This window comes from Perissodus microlepis, chromosome 4, assembly GCF_051167445.1.
Source record: "Perissodus microlepis isolate ML-2025 ecotype Zambia chromosome 4, ASM5116744v1, whole genome shotgun sequence".
NCBI lineage: Eukaryota > Metazoa > Chordata > Actinopteri > Cichliformes > Cichlidae > Perissodus > Perissodus microlepis.
The window spans coordinates 14870424-14892031 of record NC_140464.1 but is presented as its reverse complement, the minus strand read 5'-3'; the positions used below and the strand labels follow the sequence as shown (position 1 = coordinate 14892031).

General features: G+C 39.2%; 2 protein-coding genes across 3 annotated transcripts; both read right to left on the bottom strand.

The window, feature by feature from the left end:
* Positions 1-7980: 7980 nt before the first annotated feature.
* Positions 7981-11395, bottom strand: LOC146388591 (uncharacterized). The gene has a single exon (XM_084925991.1). It carries the CDS (start codon positions 11393-11395, stop codon positions 10133-10135), a length of 1263 nt encoding a protein of 420 aa, XP_084782117.1. The 3' UTR covers positions 7981-10132.
* A 203-nt stretch (positions 11396-11598) lies between these two features.
* LOC146388590 (uncharacterized) lies at positions 11599-21406 on the bottom strand. Of its 2 annotated transcripts, XM_084925993.1 has the most exons (9): positions 18337-21406; positions 14950-15030; positions 14642-14724; positions 14454-14526; positions 14228-14343; positions 13586-13660; positions 12581-12649; positions 12264-12332; positions 11599-12172 (listed from the first exon to the last, which is right to left on the bottom strand). In XM_084925993.1, exons 1-9 carry the CDS (start codon positions 18344-18346, stop codon positions 11600-11602), a joined length of 1149 nt encoding a protein of 382 aa, XP_084782119.1. In that variant the 5' UTR covers positions 18347-21406; the 3' UTR covers position 11599. The 2 variants fall into 2 exon arrangements, with proteins under 2 accessions (XP_084782119.1, XP_084782120.1); XM_084925994.1 differs by lacking the exons at positions 14642-14724; positions 18337-21406 and having other exon boundaries at positions 14950-16618.
* Between the last annotated feature and the right edge of the window lie 202 nt (positions 21407-21608).

The window sequence follows — 21608 nt, the reverse complement described above, 5'->3', positions numbered from 1 at the left end:
TTTCACAACAGGAAGGTTTATTCTTCCTCTGTGCCCCAAAACGCTACTCGATACCACTGCGCGTAATGCGCCCTCTAGCGGCTGGGTGTAGGAGAGCATTTTAAATGACAGGTACAAAAATACAATCATAACAAAACCCTTTAGGGGGGTGGGGGGCTGTTTTCCCCAGTTTATTTCTGATACCAGATTTTACTAGAAAGCTATTTTCAACTCTCTACAATGGCAGTTATGTAACTGGCCGCAGATGTCATGCTGTGGTTGGATTTTGCAAGTGTTTGACCCACATTACTGTTCCCTGACACTTTGCTTAATACAGGGAGTGCAGAATTATTAGGCAAATGAGTATTTTGTCCACATCATCCTCTTCATGCATGTTGTCTTACTCCAAGCTGTATAGGCTCGAAAGCCTACTACCAATTAAGCATATTAGGTGATGTGCATCTCTGTAATGAGAAGGGGTGTGGTCTAATGACATCAACACCCTATATCAGGTGTGCATAATTATTAGGCAACTTCCTTTCCTTTGGCAAAATGGGTCAAAAGAAGGACTTGACAGGCTCAGAAAAGTCAAAAATAGTGAGATATCTTGCAGAGGGATGCAGCAGTCTCAAAATTGCAAAGCTTCTGAAGCGTGATCATCGAACAATCAAGCGTTTCATTCAAAATAGTCAACAGGGTCGCAAGAAGCGTGTGGAAAAACCAAGGCGCAAAATAACTGCCCATGAACTGAGAAAAGTCAAGCGTGCAGCTGCCAAGATGCCACTTGCCACCAGTTTGGCCATATTTCAGAGCTGCAACATCACTGGAGTGCCCAAAAGCACAAGGTGTGCAATACTCAGAAACATGGCCAAGGTAAGAAAGGCTGAAAGACGACCACCACTGAACAAGACACACAAGCTGAAACGTCAAGACTGGGCCAAGAAATATCTCAAGACTGATTTTTCTAAGGTTTTATGGACTGATGAAATGAGAGTGAGTCTTGATGGGCCAGATGGATGGGCCCGTGGCTGGATTGGTAAAGGGCAGAGAGCTCCAGTCCGACTCAGACGCCAGCAAGGTGGAGGTGGAGTATTGGTTTGGGCTGGTATCATCAAAGATGAGCTTGTGGGGCCTTTTTGGGTTGAGGATGGAGTCAAGCTCAACTCCCAGTCCTACTGCCAGTTTCTGGAAGACACCTTCTTCAAGCAGTGGTACAGGAAGAAGTCTGCATCCTTCAAGAAAAACATGATTTTCATGCAGGACAATGCTCCATCACACGCGTCCAAGTACTCCACAGCATGGCTGGCAAGAAAGGGTATAAAAGAAGAAAAACTAATGACATGGCCACCTTGTTCACCTGATCTGAACCCCATTGAGAACCTGTGGTCCATCATCAAATGTGAGATTTACAAGGAGGGAAAACAGTACACCTCTCTGAACAGTGTCTGGGAGGCTGTGGTTGCTGCTGCACGCAATGTTGATGGCGAACAGATCAAAACACTGACAGAATCCATGGATGGCAGGCTTTTGAGTGTCCTTGCAAAGAAAGGTGGCTATATTGGTCGCTGATTTGTTTTTGTTTTGTTTTTGAATGTCAGAAATGTATATTTGTGAATGTGGAGATGTTATATTGGTTTCACTGGTGAAAATAAATAATTGAAATGGGTATATATTTGTTTTTTGTTAAGTTGCCTAATAATTATGCACAGTAATAGTCACCTGCACACACAGATATCCCCCTAAAATAGCTAAAACTAAAAACAAACTAAAAACTACTTCCAAAAACATTCAGCTTTGATATTAATGAGTTTTTTGGTTCATTGAGAACATGGTTGTTGTTCAATAATAAAATTATTCCTCAAAAATACAACTTGCCTAATAATTCTGCACTCCCTGTAAAGACAAGAAAGCTCCTTACCATGCATGGAGGGTTTCACCCCAAGTCCAGCACCCTGAGGCTGTACGCTAAGCGGAAGGAAGGGGGCCGGGGACTGGTGAGTGTCAGCACCACAGTCCAGGATGAGACAACATACATCCAAGAATACATTGGGAAGATGGCCCCAACTGACCGAGTGCTCAGTGAATACCTCAGGCAGCAGAGACCCAAGAAAGAGGAGGGAGATGAGGAACCATCATGGAAGGACAACGCCCTGCATGGTATGTACCACCGGCAGATAGAGAAGGTGGCTGATATGCAGAAATCCTACCAGTGGCTGGACAAAGCTGGACTGAAAGACAGCACAGAGGCACTAATCATGGCAGCACAGGAACAAGCTCTGAGTACAAGATCCATAGAGGCTGGGGTCTATCACACCAGGCAAGACCCCAGGTGCAGGCTGTGTAAAGATGCCCCTGAGACAATCCAGCACATAACAGCAGGGTGCAAGATGCTAGCAGGCAGGGCATACATGGAACGCCACAACCAAGTGGCCGGCACAGTGTACAGAAACATCTGTGCCGAATATGGCCTGGAAGTTCCGAGGTCAAAATGGGAGACGCCCCCAAGGGTGGTGGAGAATGACCGAGCTAAGATCCTGTGGGACTTCCAGATACAGACGGACAAAATGGTGGTAGCTAACCAACCGGACATAGTGGTGGTAGACAAACAGAAGAAGACAGCCGTAGTGATCGATGTAGCGGTTCCGAATGACAGCAACATCAGGAAGAAGGAACATGAGAAGCTGGAGAAATACCAAGGGCTCAGAGAAGAGCTCGAGAGGATGTGGAGGGTGAAGGTAACGGTGGTCCCCGTGGTAATCAGAGCACTAGGTGCGGTGACTCCCAAGCTAGGCGAGTGGCTCCAGCAGATCCCGGGAACAACATCGGAGATCTCTGTCCAGAAGAGCACAGTCCTGGGAACAGCTAAGATACTGCGCAGGACCCTCAATCTCCGAGGCCTCTGGTAGAGGACCCGAGCTTGAAGGATTGACCGCTGTAACTGTAACGGAATACAGTTACAGTTACAGCGAGTAACTGCAACTGTATTCCGTTACAGTTACCATTTAAAAAGGTTATATTTCGAATACAGTTACTTTGTTGAAATAAATGGATTACACTGCGGTCTTTTCCCGTTTCATATGTTAGCCTATGCTCTCTCTATATTGTAATAACATGATATTATGTTATAATATTATGTTGTTCAAATGTGAAAAGTATATTGTGAGAACAATAAAGTTTTCACATTACACGTGATATAGCTCTATTTTTCTTTTGCCTGGGTGGCAGCTCTACGCTTTCGTAATGTATCGCTTTGAAACCAAATTGAAATTTTTCTGAGATGTCATTAATTTCCAGAAGAGCCTGGAACTGAAGGAAGACATTTTTTTTGCAGGATTTTGGACATGAACAAGAGTTTAGATATTGGTTTAAAATTTGTTGCATTGAGATTTGTTTTGTTATTTTTTGTTTTTTGTTGTTGTTGTTTTTTTGGGGGGTTTTGGGTTCACTATGGTATGCTTAAGATCGGCTGGGATGGTTTTAATAATGGTTAAAACATTAGGTCCAATATTGTCAAAGACACTATTATCTTTGACACTATTACAAGAGCAAGGGGATGATAGTGTCACAAGCCAACCATTCACAGACACATTTACATCTAACATCCTTCCGGAAAAAGGCTTTGAGTTAATTTGCCCTTTCCACTTCCACAATAATGCACTGTCATCTTGTTGTTATTGATAAATTGTTTTAGGGGTGGGTTTGATTATCGATTTATCGTTAAAATCGATTCTAGCTTTGATAACGTGATATCGATTCATTAAAATCCTGAATCGATTTTTAATATAAATTTATTTTGCCCGAAATGCCAGAATCTCAGGTTAAATCTCACAAATTTCAACAACCACCAAACAGCTAAAAGAGTAAATGAGAGCAGGAACATGGATTCTGCACAAGACGTAAACACAAAGTGCAGACCCGCCATCGGATCAGAATCAGTGTGATGTCGCCTTTCTCACCTGACGGCACGGACACTGTCAGGGCTGAAAGCCGACAGCTCACTGATTCTGATGTTTTGGCGGGTCTGCGCTTTGTGTTTACGTATTTTTTGCGCTAATTCTGAAGCTGCAGGTTTTATCTCTCTCCAAACAATATTGACTGAACCAGCAGCAAAAGAAGATCCAAACTACACTTCACATAAACATCGTCATGAATTCCCTCTGACTTTTGCTGTTTTGCTTCCACCACGATAAAATCACACTTCACGTATAGCTCTCTCTCTCTCTCTTTTTGAGTATACTTCAAGAACAGTTTCACGTCTAAAAATCTGTTTTCTTCATTATTCACTTGCACACAATTCTACCGTTGTTTACAGCGCTGTCGGCCGCTGTTTTTTTCCTTTTACTTACTTCCGAAAAGAAAGCTTCATTTCTGCTGTTCAATAGGCTACTGAACAAATGTAAACTTTTTAAAATTATGCAAAATTGCAAAACGCTTAGCTGTGTCTCTAATAAAACCTCTGTTACTTTGCTCTGTTTAACTTCAGCAGCACCAGGTAATGTTCATCTGTTAATTAACGGTTTTCTTTCATTTTGATCTACTGCAGAATATTTTTAAGGTCATCTGCTATAAAATCCCAGGCAAGGAAAATGTCCTTCATGTTTTACTGTGTTTTATCTTCAGCTACTTTGACATAAAGGCATCTGCTGTGATCCTTACACCTTTGATAAACTCTTGCAAGTGCCAGCTTTCTTTTTATAGATATAAAAATATGGAAATATACTGATGCCTGATCTGAATGAAAATATTTGTGACTATCTGAGGCAAAATTTCCCCGATTCAAATCGAATTGATTCTAGAAATCAGTGACGATACCCAGCCCTACATTGTTTGTAATATATAGCACCTTTTCACCAAAGCAATCATCAGATAAGATAATAGTTTTTCGAAAATCGAAGAATTTTTTCAGTATTATGAATATTTTCTCATAAATTATAAAGTCTAAGGAGCTTCGAAAGAAAAGCATCTGGACTTCTTTAAGTTGCTTGAAGATGTTTCACCTCTTATCCAAGAAGATTTAAGACCAATGGGAGTGTCCCCATGGGTGTAAAGGGAATCAAAACTGGATTACAGATGGCAGACAGTTGTAGACAGTGTCGTAAGCCACCGCCTCTGTTTACCCTCTGTTTACCCTCTGTTCACCCTCTGCTTTACCCTCTGTTTAACCTCTGCTTTACCCTCTGTTTACCCTCTGCTTTACCCTCTGTTTAACCTCTTTGAACAGAGGCGGTGGCTTACAACACCAATTGTCTGCCATCTATTATCCAGTTTTGAGATCCCATACCTATTCACATCCTGGTTCTTCTGACCTCAGGAAATCACATGATAGGGTGTGGCTAGGTTTCACAATGAGTTCACCCGAAACCTTGGCTGATTGTGACCCACACCTATTTTCACACCTTGGCTCGTGTGATTAGGTAGAGGATCATTAGGAGGTCCACTGTCTCTCTTGGGGGGATACTCCCACAGGGCTTAAATCTGTGACTCTCCACCATTTGACCTTAGACCTGAAGAAGCTTCTCAGATGAGCGGTGAAACATCTTCAAGTAAAGAAGTCCAGACACTTTTCTTTCCAAGCTCTATAGATTACGATGACCAGGATGGCTGAGAACCTCCGCAGACATAAACTATATACTATATTCACTCCTCCAGGAGAAAGCTAAGTACCCCAAAGAGCGAGTGGCTCTTTCTGCTATCACACAGAGGTCTCTGGACAGGAAAAAGAAGTAAGAAATTAAAGGGAAACACATGTTTTTATGGTAATGCTATTTAGATCGAGTGATTAGTGGTGTATGTGGTACTAGGGTTGGTGAGTCTCCAGCACAGACTAGCAATATGCAGCAAAAGCCAAAATGCCCCACTACCAACAAATATGATATTACTTCATTATTACTTTTTAATTGATTCTATATTTCACTTGATGTAATTTCTAAATGATTGTCCCCAAAAGTTATTTACATACATTCATTACTCCTTTCCTAGAGTCTTGAAGCCAAGCCAAGGACAAAATGTTTGTGTCTCAGAACAGCTTAACCATCGGGGGCAAGTCTGTACCGGTACAGATTGTAAAACATCTATTATAACACACCCATTGCCTGAAGTCATTTTCTGGATAATCATTCTTTCTCAGTACATTGTCCACCAAGGTTTAAATATTTTTTATTATAATTAATTATAATTCTAAAATCTTTTGTTGCATATTAATAAAAGCAGCAGTCTTCAGACACAACCTGCTTTCGACGTTTAAACAAAGATCTTTGTTTACAGACTGGCATGCTGTTACATTAATTGTAAGGGGCAAGTTTGTACTCGTCCAGAAATTATTGTACCAGTATAGTACCAGTAAACATTGTAGTCATTCTTTCTTAGCTCAGTGTCCGCAGAACTTTAAACGTTTTTTGTCTTTAATAGATAATTAATTACAGTTCTAACATTATTTTAGGCACATATTCGTTAATGTAGTAGTCTCCAGACGCACCCTGCCTTTAATGTATTTAAAGTCATCATAGTGTGTTTTTTTTTCTTTTCAGAAACACTCCAGAGGAGAGGATAAGGCACTCTGAGAAACTGAAATAGCAGCAGCGTGACACATTATGCCCTGACCTGTCAACTGGAGTTTTTACTCTTTAAATGCAAACCTTTCACCACTAAGACTTTAGTCAGCGCTGCTAACCACATGATGGTCCTTGAATTAGCTTTGGAAATTCACATGAATGTATTCACAAGCAAAAACAGCATCACAGTGCTGTTGGTTTGACTGTTGCCACTTGCCGAAATATTTTGTGTCAACAGCTGATTCTTAATGAAGGACAAAATAAGTAGCTGTAGTTAAATGTAAGCCAAAAGAAGCTAAATTGAAAACACTTAAAACAATTCTGTGCCTAAGTACTTTGCCTTTGTTATCTGTCATGTTTTTGTCATGTGACTCAGGGCTTTTGTATAAATTAATATTATCTTATCCCTGCCCATGTATTTTCTCTATTCGCTGTCTGCATGGCTATTAGCCAGGCCAGCTTCCAGGAGAATGGTTCTGGCCCCTATTTGTTTGCTTACAGGGCGATGACGCAAGGGGAGCCGCGGTGGAGCAACGGACTCCAGTGCAGAGTGCAAGCTGGGCTGGGACGTGATGAGCCCAGTGGAGGGATGAGATGGGGATAGGAGGGTTCTCCTTTTCTGTCTGGGACGAGGCTGGTGTGGACCCTGCTCTGAAGGAGGAATTTCAGTCTTGCTTGTGAACACCTAACAAACATTTATCCTTTGTTGTGGGAAAGTTACATTGTGGGACAGGGTGGAAGTTTAGTGAGCATAGAACATTGTGTTTTATATGTTTTTTTTTATATTGGCTTTGTTTATTTCTGGGGATTTTAGTACCTTGACAACATTTTATTGCTTGTTTTTAGAATTGTTTGTCATTCTTGCTCCCTAGCTTGGAAATAAGCTGTTTATGATAAGAACTATATCATTTTTGTGCCCCGGGTTTCTGACTCGCGCACTCCCCCCTTTGTATGAAAAGAACCAACCTCTATAGTAAGACATTCGCACCAGCGTGTCTACATATTCACGAACAAAAACAGCATCACAGTGCTGTTGGTTTGACTGTTGCCACTCGCCAAAATAATTTGTGTCAACAGCTGATTGTCAATGAAGGAAAAAATAAGTAGCTGTAGTTAAATGTAAGTTAAAAGAAGCTGAATTGAAAACACTTAAAAACAGTCGTGTGCCTAATTACTGTGGCTTTGTTATCTGTCATGTTTTAGCATGCATATATTTAATAACAACTGCTTATAGCTTTACATCCAGTTTTACACAGACAGTCAGATAATTTAGTTGTGGTGAAAATACAATATTTAAAGGTATATGATTTATTCATTGTATTTTTCTGCAAGGGCTTTAATTACCTGATGCATGCTTAATCATCAAGGTAAGTAAATCCCAAATGTACTGTTTGGGAAAACCTGCAGTCAGTTGAGACTGAAGAAGTCACTTGGATGAGTGACAAAACGTTTGTCCCACTGAAAACACGACGCCCAGATGAACACAATCAACCTTTTGGGCTAAAGTTACAAATTTGTACATTGTTTCCTTCTTTATCTATGCTGAGTTTTCAGTTCTCTGTGTCATACCAAAGTGTTTTAGTATTTGGTTTAAATGCCTTATGAAAAGGAAAAAAAGATACGGTCTCTGACATCTTCAGTATTCTGATTATTTTTTCATGAACTATAAACTACATTCACTCCTGCAGGAGAAAGCTAAGTGCCCCAAAGAGAGAGTGGCTCTTTCTGCTGCCACACATCGGTCTCTGGACAGGAAAAAGAAGTAAGACAAGAAATGGAAACACGTTTTGCATTAATGCTGTTGAGATCCAGTGATCAGTGGTGTATTTGGACTTCTCTAGGGTTGGTGAATCTCCAGCACAGACTAGGAAGACGCAGTGGAAGCCAAAAAGCCCCACTACCAACAGGTGTGAAACACAGCTGTGGGATGTTATTACTTTTTAATTCATTTTGTGTTTCCCTTTATGCAATTTCTGGATTATATTCTCCAGAAGTTATTTACATACATTCAGCATTCCTTTCCTAGAGTCTTGAAGCCAAGCCAAGGACAAACGGTTTGTGCCCTAGGACAGTTTAACCGTCAGGGGCAAGTCTGTACTGGTCCAGATTGTAAAACAACTTTATAACACAACCATTTCCTGAAGTCATTTTGTAGATAATCATTCTTTCTCAGCGCATTGCCCACCAAGGTTTAAACAGTTTTCTCTATAATTAATTATAATTCTAAGATCATTTGTCACATATTCACATAAAATGTCACATAAAAGTAGCAATTTTCAGGCACAACCTTGTTTCGACGTATAAACAAGGATCTCTGTTTACACTCTGGCATGCTGTTACATTAATGTAGCTTCACACAACCACAGATGCACAGCAGGCATTCAGTGTGGACTTTGTTTCAGAAATGACTGAAGAATAAGAAATTGATGAGACCAAGAAACAATATAAGACATTTATATAAAAAGTATTTCTGTAATATTGTGTGAATTTATGCGTTCACTGCAACACCACGCTGATTTCATATTTGTGCAGTTGTAGCATTCAGTGTTGAGTTTTTTCTCCCACACTGCTATGTGTGTCTTTTAAACGATGTTTGATTTAATTTGAAATGTCAGATTGTTTTTTCTTTTTAGTTTTAGGTCAACTTATGGCATAAGTCTATATACGAGCTTCTTTTCTGTTGTTTGCCTCACTGATGGTTCAGTAAACATGTTTAACATGGTATTAAACAAGGATCCTACTTAGATATTTAATTTTGGCCTATGATAAGGTAATAAAGCCACATATGAACAATGGTCATGTTTATTTTTCAAAAATCTCTAAAAATCATTTACTGTATTTACACATCCTTTTTTTTTTTTTTTTTTTTTTTTTTTTAGGAGCGACACTATAATTTGAATTGACTCTGAATAGCAGCAAAAATCCAGAGTGAAGAAGGAGGCCAAACAGATTTTTCAGGCACATTTAAAGTAATAAGACTTTAATTATAATCATTTTTATGTAGCAGGATACAAACATTCTTGAGCAAATCAATCTGTATTATATTCAACAGACTTGCACACATTGCAACATTAAACAGAATAAGTCTCATCAGCCATTACACAATAATATGAGGTAATATGAAGCTTTATGATCTGTTATCTCAGTAATAGCAATCTGTATCAGGATGCAGTAAACCACATTGATCCACTCACCCCGGATTTTTAGCGTTAATTCACAAAATGTTTATGTGTCACAATAATTTGCGTTTCATTTTGAATAGAGGTAAACTGACATGTATGATAAATACGTAGTGAATACAAAGTTGGGAAAGGCAAGCTTTTGGCTGTTTACAAATCACTCCATAATTTCCTCCATATACAGATAATACACATACAGTACTGAGTGATATAATCCTACATTACACTGGCTACATTATGTCCACACTGTCACATCAAAAGAAAACGTAAGCCACAGATCTCGCACACATATGAACAAAATTACTCCAAACTCCTTTGAAAGAACTTCATCATCGTTCATTTTTCCAAGATTTTTACTGTAGTAAAAACAGCCATGTGCCATGATATACAAGACAGAGAAAGCACCTTAGCTGTGCTGGAACTTTAATATCTTTCATATGAGTTTGGTAAAGGCACCAGCCAACCATTCACATACATGCATTTACACCTAACATCCCTCAAGAAGAAGGCTTTGAGCTGAGTTGTCCTTTCCACTTTCACAAGGATAGTCCTTGATGCACTGTCAGGAATCATCCTGCTCTCCTCTGCATCACGTTTGATATAAAACAGCTGGACCACAATGACTGAAATAGCCGAGCACACACAGTTGGATGTGCAAACACAGTTCTCTTTAAACCTGACGATGAACAGTATTTCTCCATAGCAGCCATTCTTGAGTTTTATGACACAGTCTGTTCTGTCTGTCTCTTCATGGTTTACAGAGTAAACAGTATTTCTGTTGATGAAGCTATCAAAGGCTTCCACTGATCTGAATGAAACAGGTCGATTTAAGAGCTCTTCTATTGCTAGTTTCATGGATCCTGTGATATCTAGATGCCGTGAATTTCCAAGCAGATTGTAACAATCAGTGGTTTCATTTACTGGTGAAATTCTGGCTAATGGAGAATTTCTGTTAGAAACAAGGGAGCGAAGGTGACTCGGCAGGCACTGCCAACGGAGAAACTTGTCTTGAACTTTTTTAGGATTGTAGTTTATGTTGCTAAGCAGTGCCCTTAAATTTGCGCTGTTCTTCTCAAAACTGAATGCTGATGTTGCCCAGAGAGGCCCCCAGTTACGCACACAGTCAGCTAAGTGGATCAACTGATGGCAGTTGAATGATACGTTTTCTTCTCCATAAAGTTCTTCCATGTTTCTAACAAAGAGTACCAAGTTCTCATGGGCCAGCTGAAGGTCATTTTGGGAGACTGATTCTTGTAGCAGAATGTGAATGCTGATCGACAAACAAAAAAAATGTTGGAGAAATGAAGGCTGAAGGATGCCTGGTAGGACACTAACAGCATAAAATAAAAGGAAAGCTCGCCACTCAGATGCTTTCCAAGTGTCCCGACCCTTCAGTGACTGTAGAGATCTGCTCATTTCTGATGGAGGCTTTAACATTCGGAGATAAGAGTCCATTTGTGAAATCTGTTGACCTACATACCAGTCTTTCTTGGAGTTCTCTGAGTTCAGCCACAATCCAATAAGTTGCTTAGTCACACCAACTAAAACTGAGTGCATATATTCGGGTACAAATCCAAACACAATGTCAAACAGAGGAAGTCTGGAAAGTAAGGACATTCCTTTTACTCCATACTCTGAGGTGTTTTCATGGGAGCTTTCAGCCTCTCTTGCATTTTCAACAAACATATTTTTTGATCTTGATGCTTGTTTAGTTTCATCATATCGGTATGACCTCACAGATCCAGAGCCTTTTGTTACCACTGTGCCAGGGTGTAAACACCAGTCACAACCATATTCTCCATTGAATTGTTTGCAATTCCGGAGAAGTGGCCTCGCCACAGCGTCAGAGGAGCAAACCAAGCAGAAGGCTTTTGATGAATGAAGAGTGCCTCAGCTGTCTCTCCACTGAAATGGATTTTGGGCTAAATCACAACATTCATCCACAAATGGTTTCAGAAATGTGTTCATATGCGGTTTTCCTTGGCCAAGCCAAAATCCAGCAACTATCATATTTTCCTGTCTTTGTGTGTAAGGAAGTTCATTAATAACAAACTGAAGGGGCCAAATTGAGTATCTGGTGGTGCTAAAAATTGGTACTTCATCAAAATTCCATGTCAGTGTAAGGTCATCTGCAGCTAGTTTACCCTCTCTGAGGAGATTCTGGTACATCATCCCATCCATCACATCTTTGATGTTATCATGCTCATCTTTAACTGTTTTAGGTAACAACTCAGTGCTGTGGTTCTGAAGGATACCTTTCAGAAGGTCTTTCAGGGATGAGTACAGAAAGAAGTTTCCATTTTGAATGCTGCTTGCTTTGTTGAACACTGAGGCACAGTGAGAACAACAAGAATCAGGATTGTTTCCCATGAAGTTTTTACACTCTTGACAGTAAAACATTGTAAATGTGGTTGGACTTTGTTCTTGTGTCACTGTTGCCCAGGAGCAAATTGGTTCGTTACTCTGAAAAGACAAACAAACATGTGTTTTATATACACAAATAATATTGGCATAACAAAATGACTTGAGGAGAAACATCAATATTCCTTCTTACCGTGTCACTGCCTCTGTCAACTGCTGAAGCAGACTCCAACTGAAATGGAAAAATGTTGTGGTCCTGCATCTAAAACAAGGCCAAAACATCAGCCAGACCTTCCTATACTCTTAATATTTCATATTCACGTGATGAAGGTGCATTTCAGATATGTATATTAAACAAATTTGAAGCAGTTTGCATTTGTTAGCTTCATTATTTATTGCTCCTCTTATTGCAGCATTATGGAGACAAAATGTTTGTCTTCAGATAAAATCATTGTAAATCACTGGATCTTCAACCAGTTTAAAAATATTTTTTCTGACTTCCTTTCTTACCGTGTCTTTGCCATCTGTTGTGTCAGTTGCTGAAGCAGATTCCAAATGTTGAGGAAAAATGTTTGGCTCCTGCGTGAAAACAAATACCAAATAATTATCCAGACAAGGCACAGTCCTTCATGTTGTTTACTCACAGTTTGTGAAAAACAGTTGAGCTGTGTTGGAGAATTCTGCAGAGGACTTAGGTAAACAGCTAACCTGGTTCACTTTGCTCATATTGACACCTGTTTTACTCTAAAGATATGAGTCCTTGAATCCATCAAAATGTATTTTTATTAGTGCTGTCAGCATTAATCTCTTTAAAATGACGTTAACGCCATAATGTCATTTTAACTTAATGGCATAAGCAGTTAGCTTGTTATTGTTTAGCGGCGTCCAGCTCCACGCATGGGGAGATCCACGGTAACCAGCTGACGTAGATTTGCTGCGTTAATGCGGCTATGGCGTCAATGTCATTTTAAGTCTGACATCATGTCAAGTTCAGGGTTCATTTTAAGATTATAATCATGACCTATAGGGCCCTGCACGGTGTAGCTCCAACTTACATCAGTGATCTTCTTCTGTCTTATCGCCCCAGCAGGTCCCTGAGGTCTTGTGACCAGGGACCAGGGCTTGCTGGTTGTCCAGCATACAAGGTTAAAAACAAACAGTGACAGAGCGTTTGTATCAATGGCTCCCAGACTCTGGAACTCGCTCCCTTTGAGTTAGAGATCTGTGGACTCAGTCATTTCTTTTAAAAAGCAGTTAAAAATGTATCTGTTTAAACTTGCTTTTGGTTGCTTTTGTTTGTTTGAGGTTGTATGTCCATTTCTGCTTGTGTGAAGCACTTTGTGATTTTATCTTGAAAGGTACTATTTAAATAAAATTTTACTTACTTACTTTACTTAAGGAGATTAATGCTGACAACATAAATTTTTATATAATAACATGATGACATTAATAACAAAAATGATCAAAGATTAATAACTCAATAATGGACCACGTTCAGGCACAATGAGATCATACCATTTCTGGACTGTCCTCTTGCTCTGCGCTTGTTTCCATCATGTCAGCAGAATCATCATTTGTTCTATTCAAGTCCTGCAGTGGTGAGGTATAAATTTAAGATGTATTTCGTATAATAAAAGAAGTGCGATCAGTTTTTTTTATATTGATACCTGCCAGTGTGAAATGCATTACATGCACAGTAAATGTTACATTAAATACATTATCTTGTACTCGAGTATTGCGAGTCCAGTTTTGAGATCCCTTCCCAGACGCCTTAACGCCCACTCACATCCTGGGCCATCTGACCTCAGGAATTCGCATGATAAGGTGGGGCCAGGTTTCACAATGAACACACCCGAAACTCTGGCTGATTGGGACCCACACCCAGTTTCACACCTTGGCTCAGGCGATTAGAGGATCATCAGGGGGTCCTTTTGTCCCTCTGTGGGGGGATACTCCCACTAGGTTTATATCTGGGACTCTCCACCATTTGACCTTAGAACTGAAGACGCTTCTCGGATGAGAGGTGAAACGTCTTCAAGTAACTTAAAGAAGTCCAGACGCTTTTCTTTGCAAGCTCCTTTGACAACCCTCAGTATATTTAAACTTTTATGGCTTTATGTTCCAGGATTTTATTTGTAACATTTAATAAAACATTACCTGTAAGTATTCTCTGAGTCTCCTTTTAAACTTTACTCTTGGTCCAATTTTTGGAATCAAAGTATTGATTCTGCCTGACTCGAGACTTAGGAAAGCTTCTTTGTCAATACCCTCCTCTGCAACAAAATGAAGTATTCAAATTGAAATTAGACAAAAAAAATATCAATATGGCATTACAGTACAGCAGTAATTTATGAAGGACCAAAACCAAACTATAATAAAATACCTTCAAATCTGTGAATCAGCTCACTGAGATGCCATTCAGTTAATTTTTCCTGGACAAAATGACATGTCTCCATCTACAGAATCAAAACAAACACATCACACATTAATGAAACAATAGACCTGCTGATATAGAATAAAAAATGGCTGCCTTATCTGTAAGTAATCTTTCAGTCTCTTTCTAAACTTTACTCTTGGTCCAATTTTAGGAAACAGTAAATTAATTCGGATTGAATCTCCAAGGTTTAGAAACGTCTCCTTGTCAATGCCTTCATCTGAAATAATGCCAAGAACAAAATAAAATATTCAAAAGTCAGATGAAGCTAACACTGCAAAACATTAATATTCATCAACTTTGAATATGAAAGACTTTGTTTTCTATTACAAGTCATAAATCACAGGAATATCCAGACTGACTTCTAAATCAGTAAATTACGATGCTGTTCTAGTGCCATTACAGATACAACAATTCCCATTAAAGAATAATAATAAACTCATACCTTTAAATCTCTGCATGAACTCACTGAATCCCCATTCAGTTAGTTTGTCCTGGACAAATCCAGATGTCTCCATGGAATTTGCTGTGGGGACAATCAGCAATAACTGATTTATTCACATTTAAAGTATTATTCACTAAATAAGATCATTTACTTTCCTGTGTGGTTCTGAAGTGTCAGAGGTTTAAGTTTCTATTTATCTCAATAACCTTTTTCATGTGACAAGAGGAGGTAAATGTTTTTGTCTTTTAGCTGGATTGAACTCTTGCAACTTTTGCGACTTCATGTCACTCTGTAGAGTTCATCTAAATATCTAAAGTTTCCAGTTTAGTGAACTGTGTTTACACTGATACAAAGGTTTAAGTTTTATTTTTCATTTGATTTCTTCTGTCATAGTGGAATAATATGATTTTTACAGAGCCAAAGTTTTTTAAGGGGCAAAAAATGTGAAATTAGCAGGTAACTGTTGTAGCAAACATATTGACATTTTCACAAAAACATATTCTAAAAGATCCCATTAAATCTTATTAATTTCAGCGTTGATAGTTTACATACACATAATGTGCTACAGGCACTGTTTCAAAATGTTTTAGTCTCCAGATGTCATTTATATAAAAAGTATTTGTGATATCTTGTTTAATCTCTCCACTCACCTTTGCTGTCATCAACACGTTGACAAAAGCATGCATTTTTGTCATTGGCACTAAAACTATAGAGACCAAAGACCTGATGCTTTACCACCAGCATACTTTTTTCTTCATACAAGGAAGCAAAACCAACTGAACTACTCTAACCTTCATTTCTTACTTAATAGTCAACAGGAATAAAAATAAACAATAGGAAGGACATTGTCAAGACTGACAGGCAGGCAGGAGTAGTGTTGGCCGTATGACACTGATGCTCCCACACAAGCTTCAAACTCAAAGTTACATTTTCCTTGAACCACTATTTCAATGGTTGCTTCGGTGTGGAAAATCACATGTCCCATGTACACGATCACACCCCACCCTAGTTACTGAAACACACCCTACCATCCCAACACATCCTGTTTCCCCTAGGACACCTTCATCTACCCGCTACATTACATAAGTTTACAGATTCAACTGACCAATTAATTCATTGTTACAAAATTGTATTTATATCATTCACACAATGAATGATATAAATACTTCGATACAATCAGCAAATGGAAATTGAGACTTTATGTGCTGACTCCTATTTCATTACTAGATGTCACTGAACAAAGCTTTGAATGAATGAACCAATTTTCAACAGGAAGTGGTTCAAAAGAGGTTCATTGTTTTATTTGCACATCACTAGGCAGGAGTTGGACCCAAACGCAGCATTTGGAAGATGGAGTGGTAAACTAAAAAGTGACCTTATTAACTTGAACTAAGTGCAAAATAATTCAGATAAAAACAAAACAAACAAAAAACAAACAAACAAGGAGATCTGAATCTTCGAGGAAAACAGACTACACAAGACTAAGGAGCTTGGAAAGAAAAGCGTCTGGACTTCGCTTGAAGACGTTTCACCTCTCATCCGAGAAGCTTCTTCAGGTCTAAGGTTAAATAGTGGAGAGTCCCAGAGACTCCCAGATTTAAGCCCTATGGGAGAGTTCAAATAGTGAACAGAGGCAGTGGCTTACAACACCAACTATCTGCCATCTACAGGGAGTGCAGAATTATTAGGCAAATGAGTATTTTGTCCACATCATCCTCTTCATGCATGTTGTCTTACTCCAAGCTGTATAGGCTCGAAAGCCTACTACCAATTAAGCATATTAGGTGATGTGCATCTCTGTAATGAGAAGGGGTGTGGTCTAATGACATCAACACCCTATATCAGGTGTGCATAATTATTAGGCAACTTCCTTTCCTTTGGCAAAATGGGTCAAAAGAAGGACTTGACAGGCTCAGAAAAGTCAAAAATAGTGAGATATCTTGCAGAGGGATGCAGCAGTCTCAAAATTGCAAAGCTTCTGAAGCGTGATCATCGAATAATCAAGCGTTTCATTCAAAATAGTCAACAGGGTCGCAAGAAGCGTGTGGAAAAACCAAGGCACAAAATAACTGCCCATGAACTGAGAAAAGTCAAGCGTGCAGCTGCCAAGATGCCACTTGCCACCAGTTTGGCCATATTTCAGAGCTGCAACATCACTGGAGTGCCCAAAAGCACAAGGTGTGCAATACTCAGAGACATGGCCAAGGTAAGAAAGGCTGAAAGACGACCACCACTGAACAAGACACACAAGCTGAAACGTCAAGACTGGGCCAAGAAATATCTCAAGACTGATTTTTCTAAGGTTTTATGGACTGATGAAATGAGAGTGAGTCTTGATGGGCCAGGTGGATGGGCCCGTGGCTGGATTGGTAAAGGGCAGAGAGCTCCAGTCCGGCTCAGACGCCAGCAAGGTGGAGGTGGAGTACTGGTTTGGGCTGGTATCATCAAAGATGAGCTTGTGGGGCCTTTTCGGGTTGAGGATGGAGTCAAGCTCAACTCCCAGTCCTACTGCCAGTTTCTGGAAGACACCTTCTTCAAGCAGTGGTACAGGAAGAAGTCTGCATCCTTCAAGAAAAACATGATTTTCATGCAGGACAATGCTCCATCACACGCGTCCAAGTACTCCACAGCGTGGCTGGCAAGAAAGGGTATAAAAGAAGAAAAACTAATGACATGGCCTCCTTGTTCACCTGATCTGAACCCCATTGAGAACCTGTGGTCCATCATCAAATGTGAGATTTACAAGGAGGGAAAACAGTACACCTCTCTGAACAGTGTCTGGGAGGCTGTGGTTGCTGCTGCACGCAATGTTGATGGTGAACAGATCAAAACACTGACAGAATCCATGGATGGCAGGCTTTTGAGTGTCCTTGCAAAGAAAGGTGGCTATATTGGTTGCTGATTTGTTTTTGTTTTGTTTTTGAATGTCAGAAATGTATATTTGTGAATGTGGAGATGTTATATTGGTTTCACTGGTAAAAATAAATAATTGAAATGGGTATATATTTGTTTTTTGTTAAGTTGCCTAATAGTTATGCACAGTAATAGTCACCTGCACACACAGATATCCCCCTAAAATAGCTAAAACTAAAAACAAACTAAAAACTACTTCCAAAAACATTCAGCTTTGATATTAATGAGTTTTTTGGGTTCATTGAGAACATGGTTGTTGTTCAATAATAAAATTATTCCTCAAAAATACAACTTGCCTAATAATTCTGCACTCCCTGTATAATCCAGTTTTGAGATCCCTTCCCAGACACCTCAACACCCACACACATCATAGGGCCTTCTGACCTCAGGAAATCACATGATAGGGTGGGGCTAGGTTTCACAATGAGCTCACCCCAAACCTTGGCTGATTGTGACCAACACCTGTTTTCACACCTTGGCTCATGTGATTAGGTAGAGGATCAATAGGGGGTCCATGTCCATCTTAGGGGACACTCCAATAGGGTTTAAATCTGGGACTCTCCACCATTTGACCCAGGAACTGAAGAAGCTTCTCGGATGAGAGGTGAAACGTCTTCAAGCAATTTAAAGAAGTCCAGATGCTTTTCTTTCCAAACTTCTTAGACAAGCCTGACCTGGATGACTGAGAACATTCACAGACATACTACAAGAGACTACAAGAGACAAAACATCACCAAAATAAGACAGGAAATGTCTGAGATTTACCTGGACTAAAATACATGCGCTTCACACACACAGAAGGCAAACCACAGAGACACGATAGGCTTAACAAAAGAGACACTAAGGACAAAACACAGAAACAAGACTAGGAAACAAAAGAGAACCAACAAAATTAAACAAGAAGCCGGAGACTATAAATATAGATAACAAACCTCAGAACCCCTATGAAATACTGAACTCTGGGTAAAATAATGCAAAGTATCAAGTGAAATTATTCCTGAGATTAAAGAAAAAGAACCATGAGTCCATAACAACAACAAAAAATGCTGGGACTAAGACCCAGGACAATGACAAATATAATACAGACTGATTCAGTATCTACTTACATGTGGTCTCTTCTACTGAACTGAAGTCTGTTTCTTCTGTGTATTTTGCACTATGTATGAATAGTCCCCTCCCACCACTGACACAGATCACATGGTGACATATTTTGTGTTACGCAACAGAACAGCAGATCTTAAACACTGTGTCATTACTCAGATAAATCTGTTAATTCATGTTGATTAGAAGAAATAGAAAAAAAATCATTCTAGCAACTTGAGTTTAGATGTGTGGAGTTAGATATGTTACAGAAGGTGTTGAAAGTAATGCAGATACCAGAGAGTGAAGCCAAGTTGCACACCCTGAAGGTTTTTTTTTTTTTTTTTTTTTAAATAAACAGGTTTCTTATTTGCATAGGCAGAAAGTTGCTGTTGATATCCGGAGCAGGTAGAAGTGATTTGCACACTAGCTTGAATACCCACTCCTAATTTTCCTCAAAACCAACGACCTCTTGCACAACCACCACCAACACCATTTATTATGCGTGCAAACAAGTTATTATCTGTGCAAATGATATGGTATCCCTATCCTGGGATATCAACAGCAGCTATGAAGACTATATAGATGTGCTCATTGCTGATGCAGGCCTTAACATGTGAAGACTGCTGTTGTACCTACATGCATTTAACCAAAGACACACACACGAACTAAAACTGAGTGCAAATATTAGGGTACAAATCCACACAAGGAAACACAATGTCAAACAAAGGAAGTCTGGAAAGCAAGGATACTTCTTTTACTCCGTACTTTGATGTGTTCTTTTCAGCCTCTCTTACATTTTCAACAAACATATTTGTTAATCTTGATGTTTGTTTAATTTCATCATATCGCTGTGACCTCACAGATACAGAGCTTTGTGCTACCACTGTGCCAGGGTGTAAACACCAGTCACCAGCAAATTCTCCATTGAATGGTTTGCAATTCTGGAGAAGTGGCCTTGTCACAGCATCAGAGGAGCAAACCAAGCAAAATAATTTTTAGGAGTGATCTATGAATGGCTTCATATGTGTGAAACGTGTTTATATTAGGCAAATTTTAATGGCTTTATATTCCAGGATTTGGCTGTTTTTTTTTAAAAAAAAATTACCTGTAATATTCTCTTTATAAACTTTACTCTTGGTCTGATTTTAGGAATCACAGCAATCTAAGCTAAACTGGCACTGGAAACTAAACACAAGGCAACACAGGCTTAAAACATGACAAGAGAACCACAGCACAAAGAGAGGGTACAACACCACACAGAGCAAACACAGGGCTTAAATACACACTGGTAAATAATCAGGGAACTGGAGACAGGATGGAAACACACCTGGGAGAAATTAGAACTAATGAGAAAAGGGGAGGCAAAACTAGACTCACTGCACGTAGGACTGGGACTATCAAAATAAAACTGGAAACAAAAGACAATTCACAAAGACACTGAGAGACAGACTGAAGGAATATGACACATGGAACACAAGGAAGACAGTGACTTAAACTAGAAGGCAGAACAACAAATAACATCAAGAGAACAAAACCATGAGTAACTAATAATCAGGAAGTAGAACTTAAACACAAAACACTGGGTAACAATCAGGACCATGACAAGCAGGTTGACATTTCTGGCTTTTAGCGAAGAAGCTGTATATCTTTTGGTACTTCATGTCACATTGTATGAGTTTACATGGTCACAGGGGTATAAAACCAAGCATTTATGAAACAAACAAACAACAAACATTTATGAAACAAAATCACCTTTGTGATGAACTGACTTTGAGACTGCAAGCCTGTCCCTTACATCACTGAAAGAGGTCACGTGTACACATGCACACTGCAGTACCAGACTCTGTGGCCACACAGTGGTTTAAGTTTTTTTTAAAGGATAACCCTTTATTTCCCTGAAATAGAAAGTACAAAGGATTTGGGAACACGACGTCTGCCATCACCATTTTCCCAACCGCATTAAAATGTCCCGTTCCACCCACTGCACACACCCAAAGCAAACAACCCCATGCAAACAGAACACACCATATTTACTCAGAAGAAAAATTAAGCTTGAACAACTTGCTGAACACAGGCAATCTGATTGCCTGATATTGCAACTATAATCTCTATCTAAAGTTCTCTGTCATTCAGTATTGTCACAGTGATCCTGCTTTTCTTTAATTTTTTGCTCCTTGTTATTATTTCTGTTGACAATGGGAGTGATATTGTGTAATGAAATTGCGCAAAGAGCAGCTCAGTTATCATAGTTTTGAAGGAAAGGTTTAAAAATAATTTGAAATAACAATTGTTGTGTAATCTTTGGAGATGTTTTAGACTACAGGTAAACTGGAGTTTATTTTTATTGATGATGTAGCTATCAAGTCACCCCTTATTTACTCTAAAGTGAGAGGCCATTCCTGTCCGAAAGGTTTACAAGATAAGAGTCAAGAGATGATTAGTTTTTCCCAACTTGCACGTTTCTCCAAATGTTCTTAGCTCCCTCAACTACTCATCCATGCAGTAACACATCATGTTTAACCACAAAAGGATTCCAACTCAAATAAGCCAAGTTTTTGTGTCAAACGAGGGCTAATCTGATACTATGTAAAACATCAAAAATAAAATATAATAAAGATAAAAATAAATAAATAAAAGATTTACACAAATATCTTTAGTTTTAT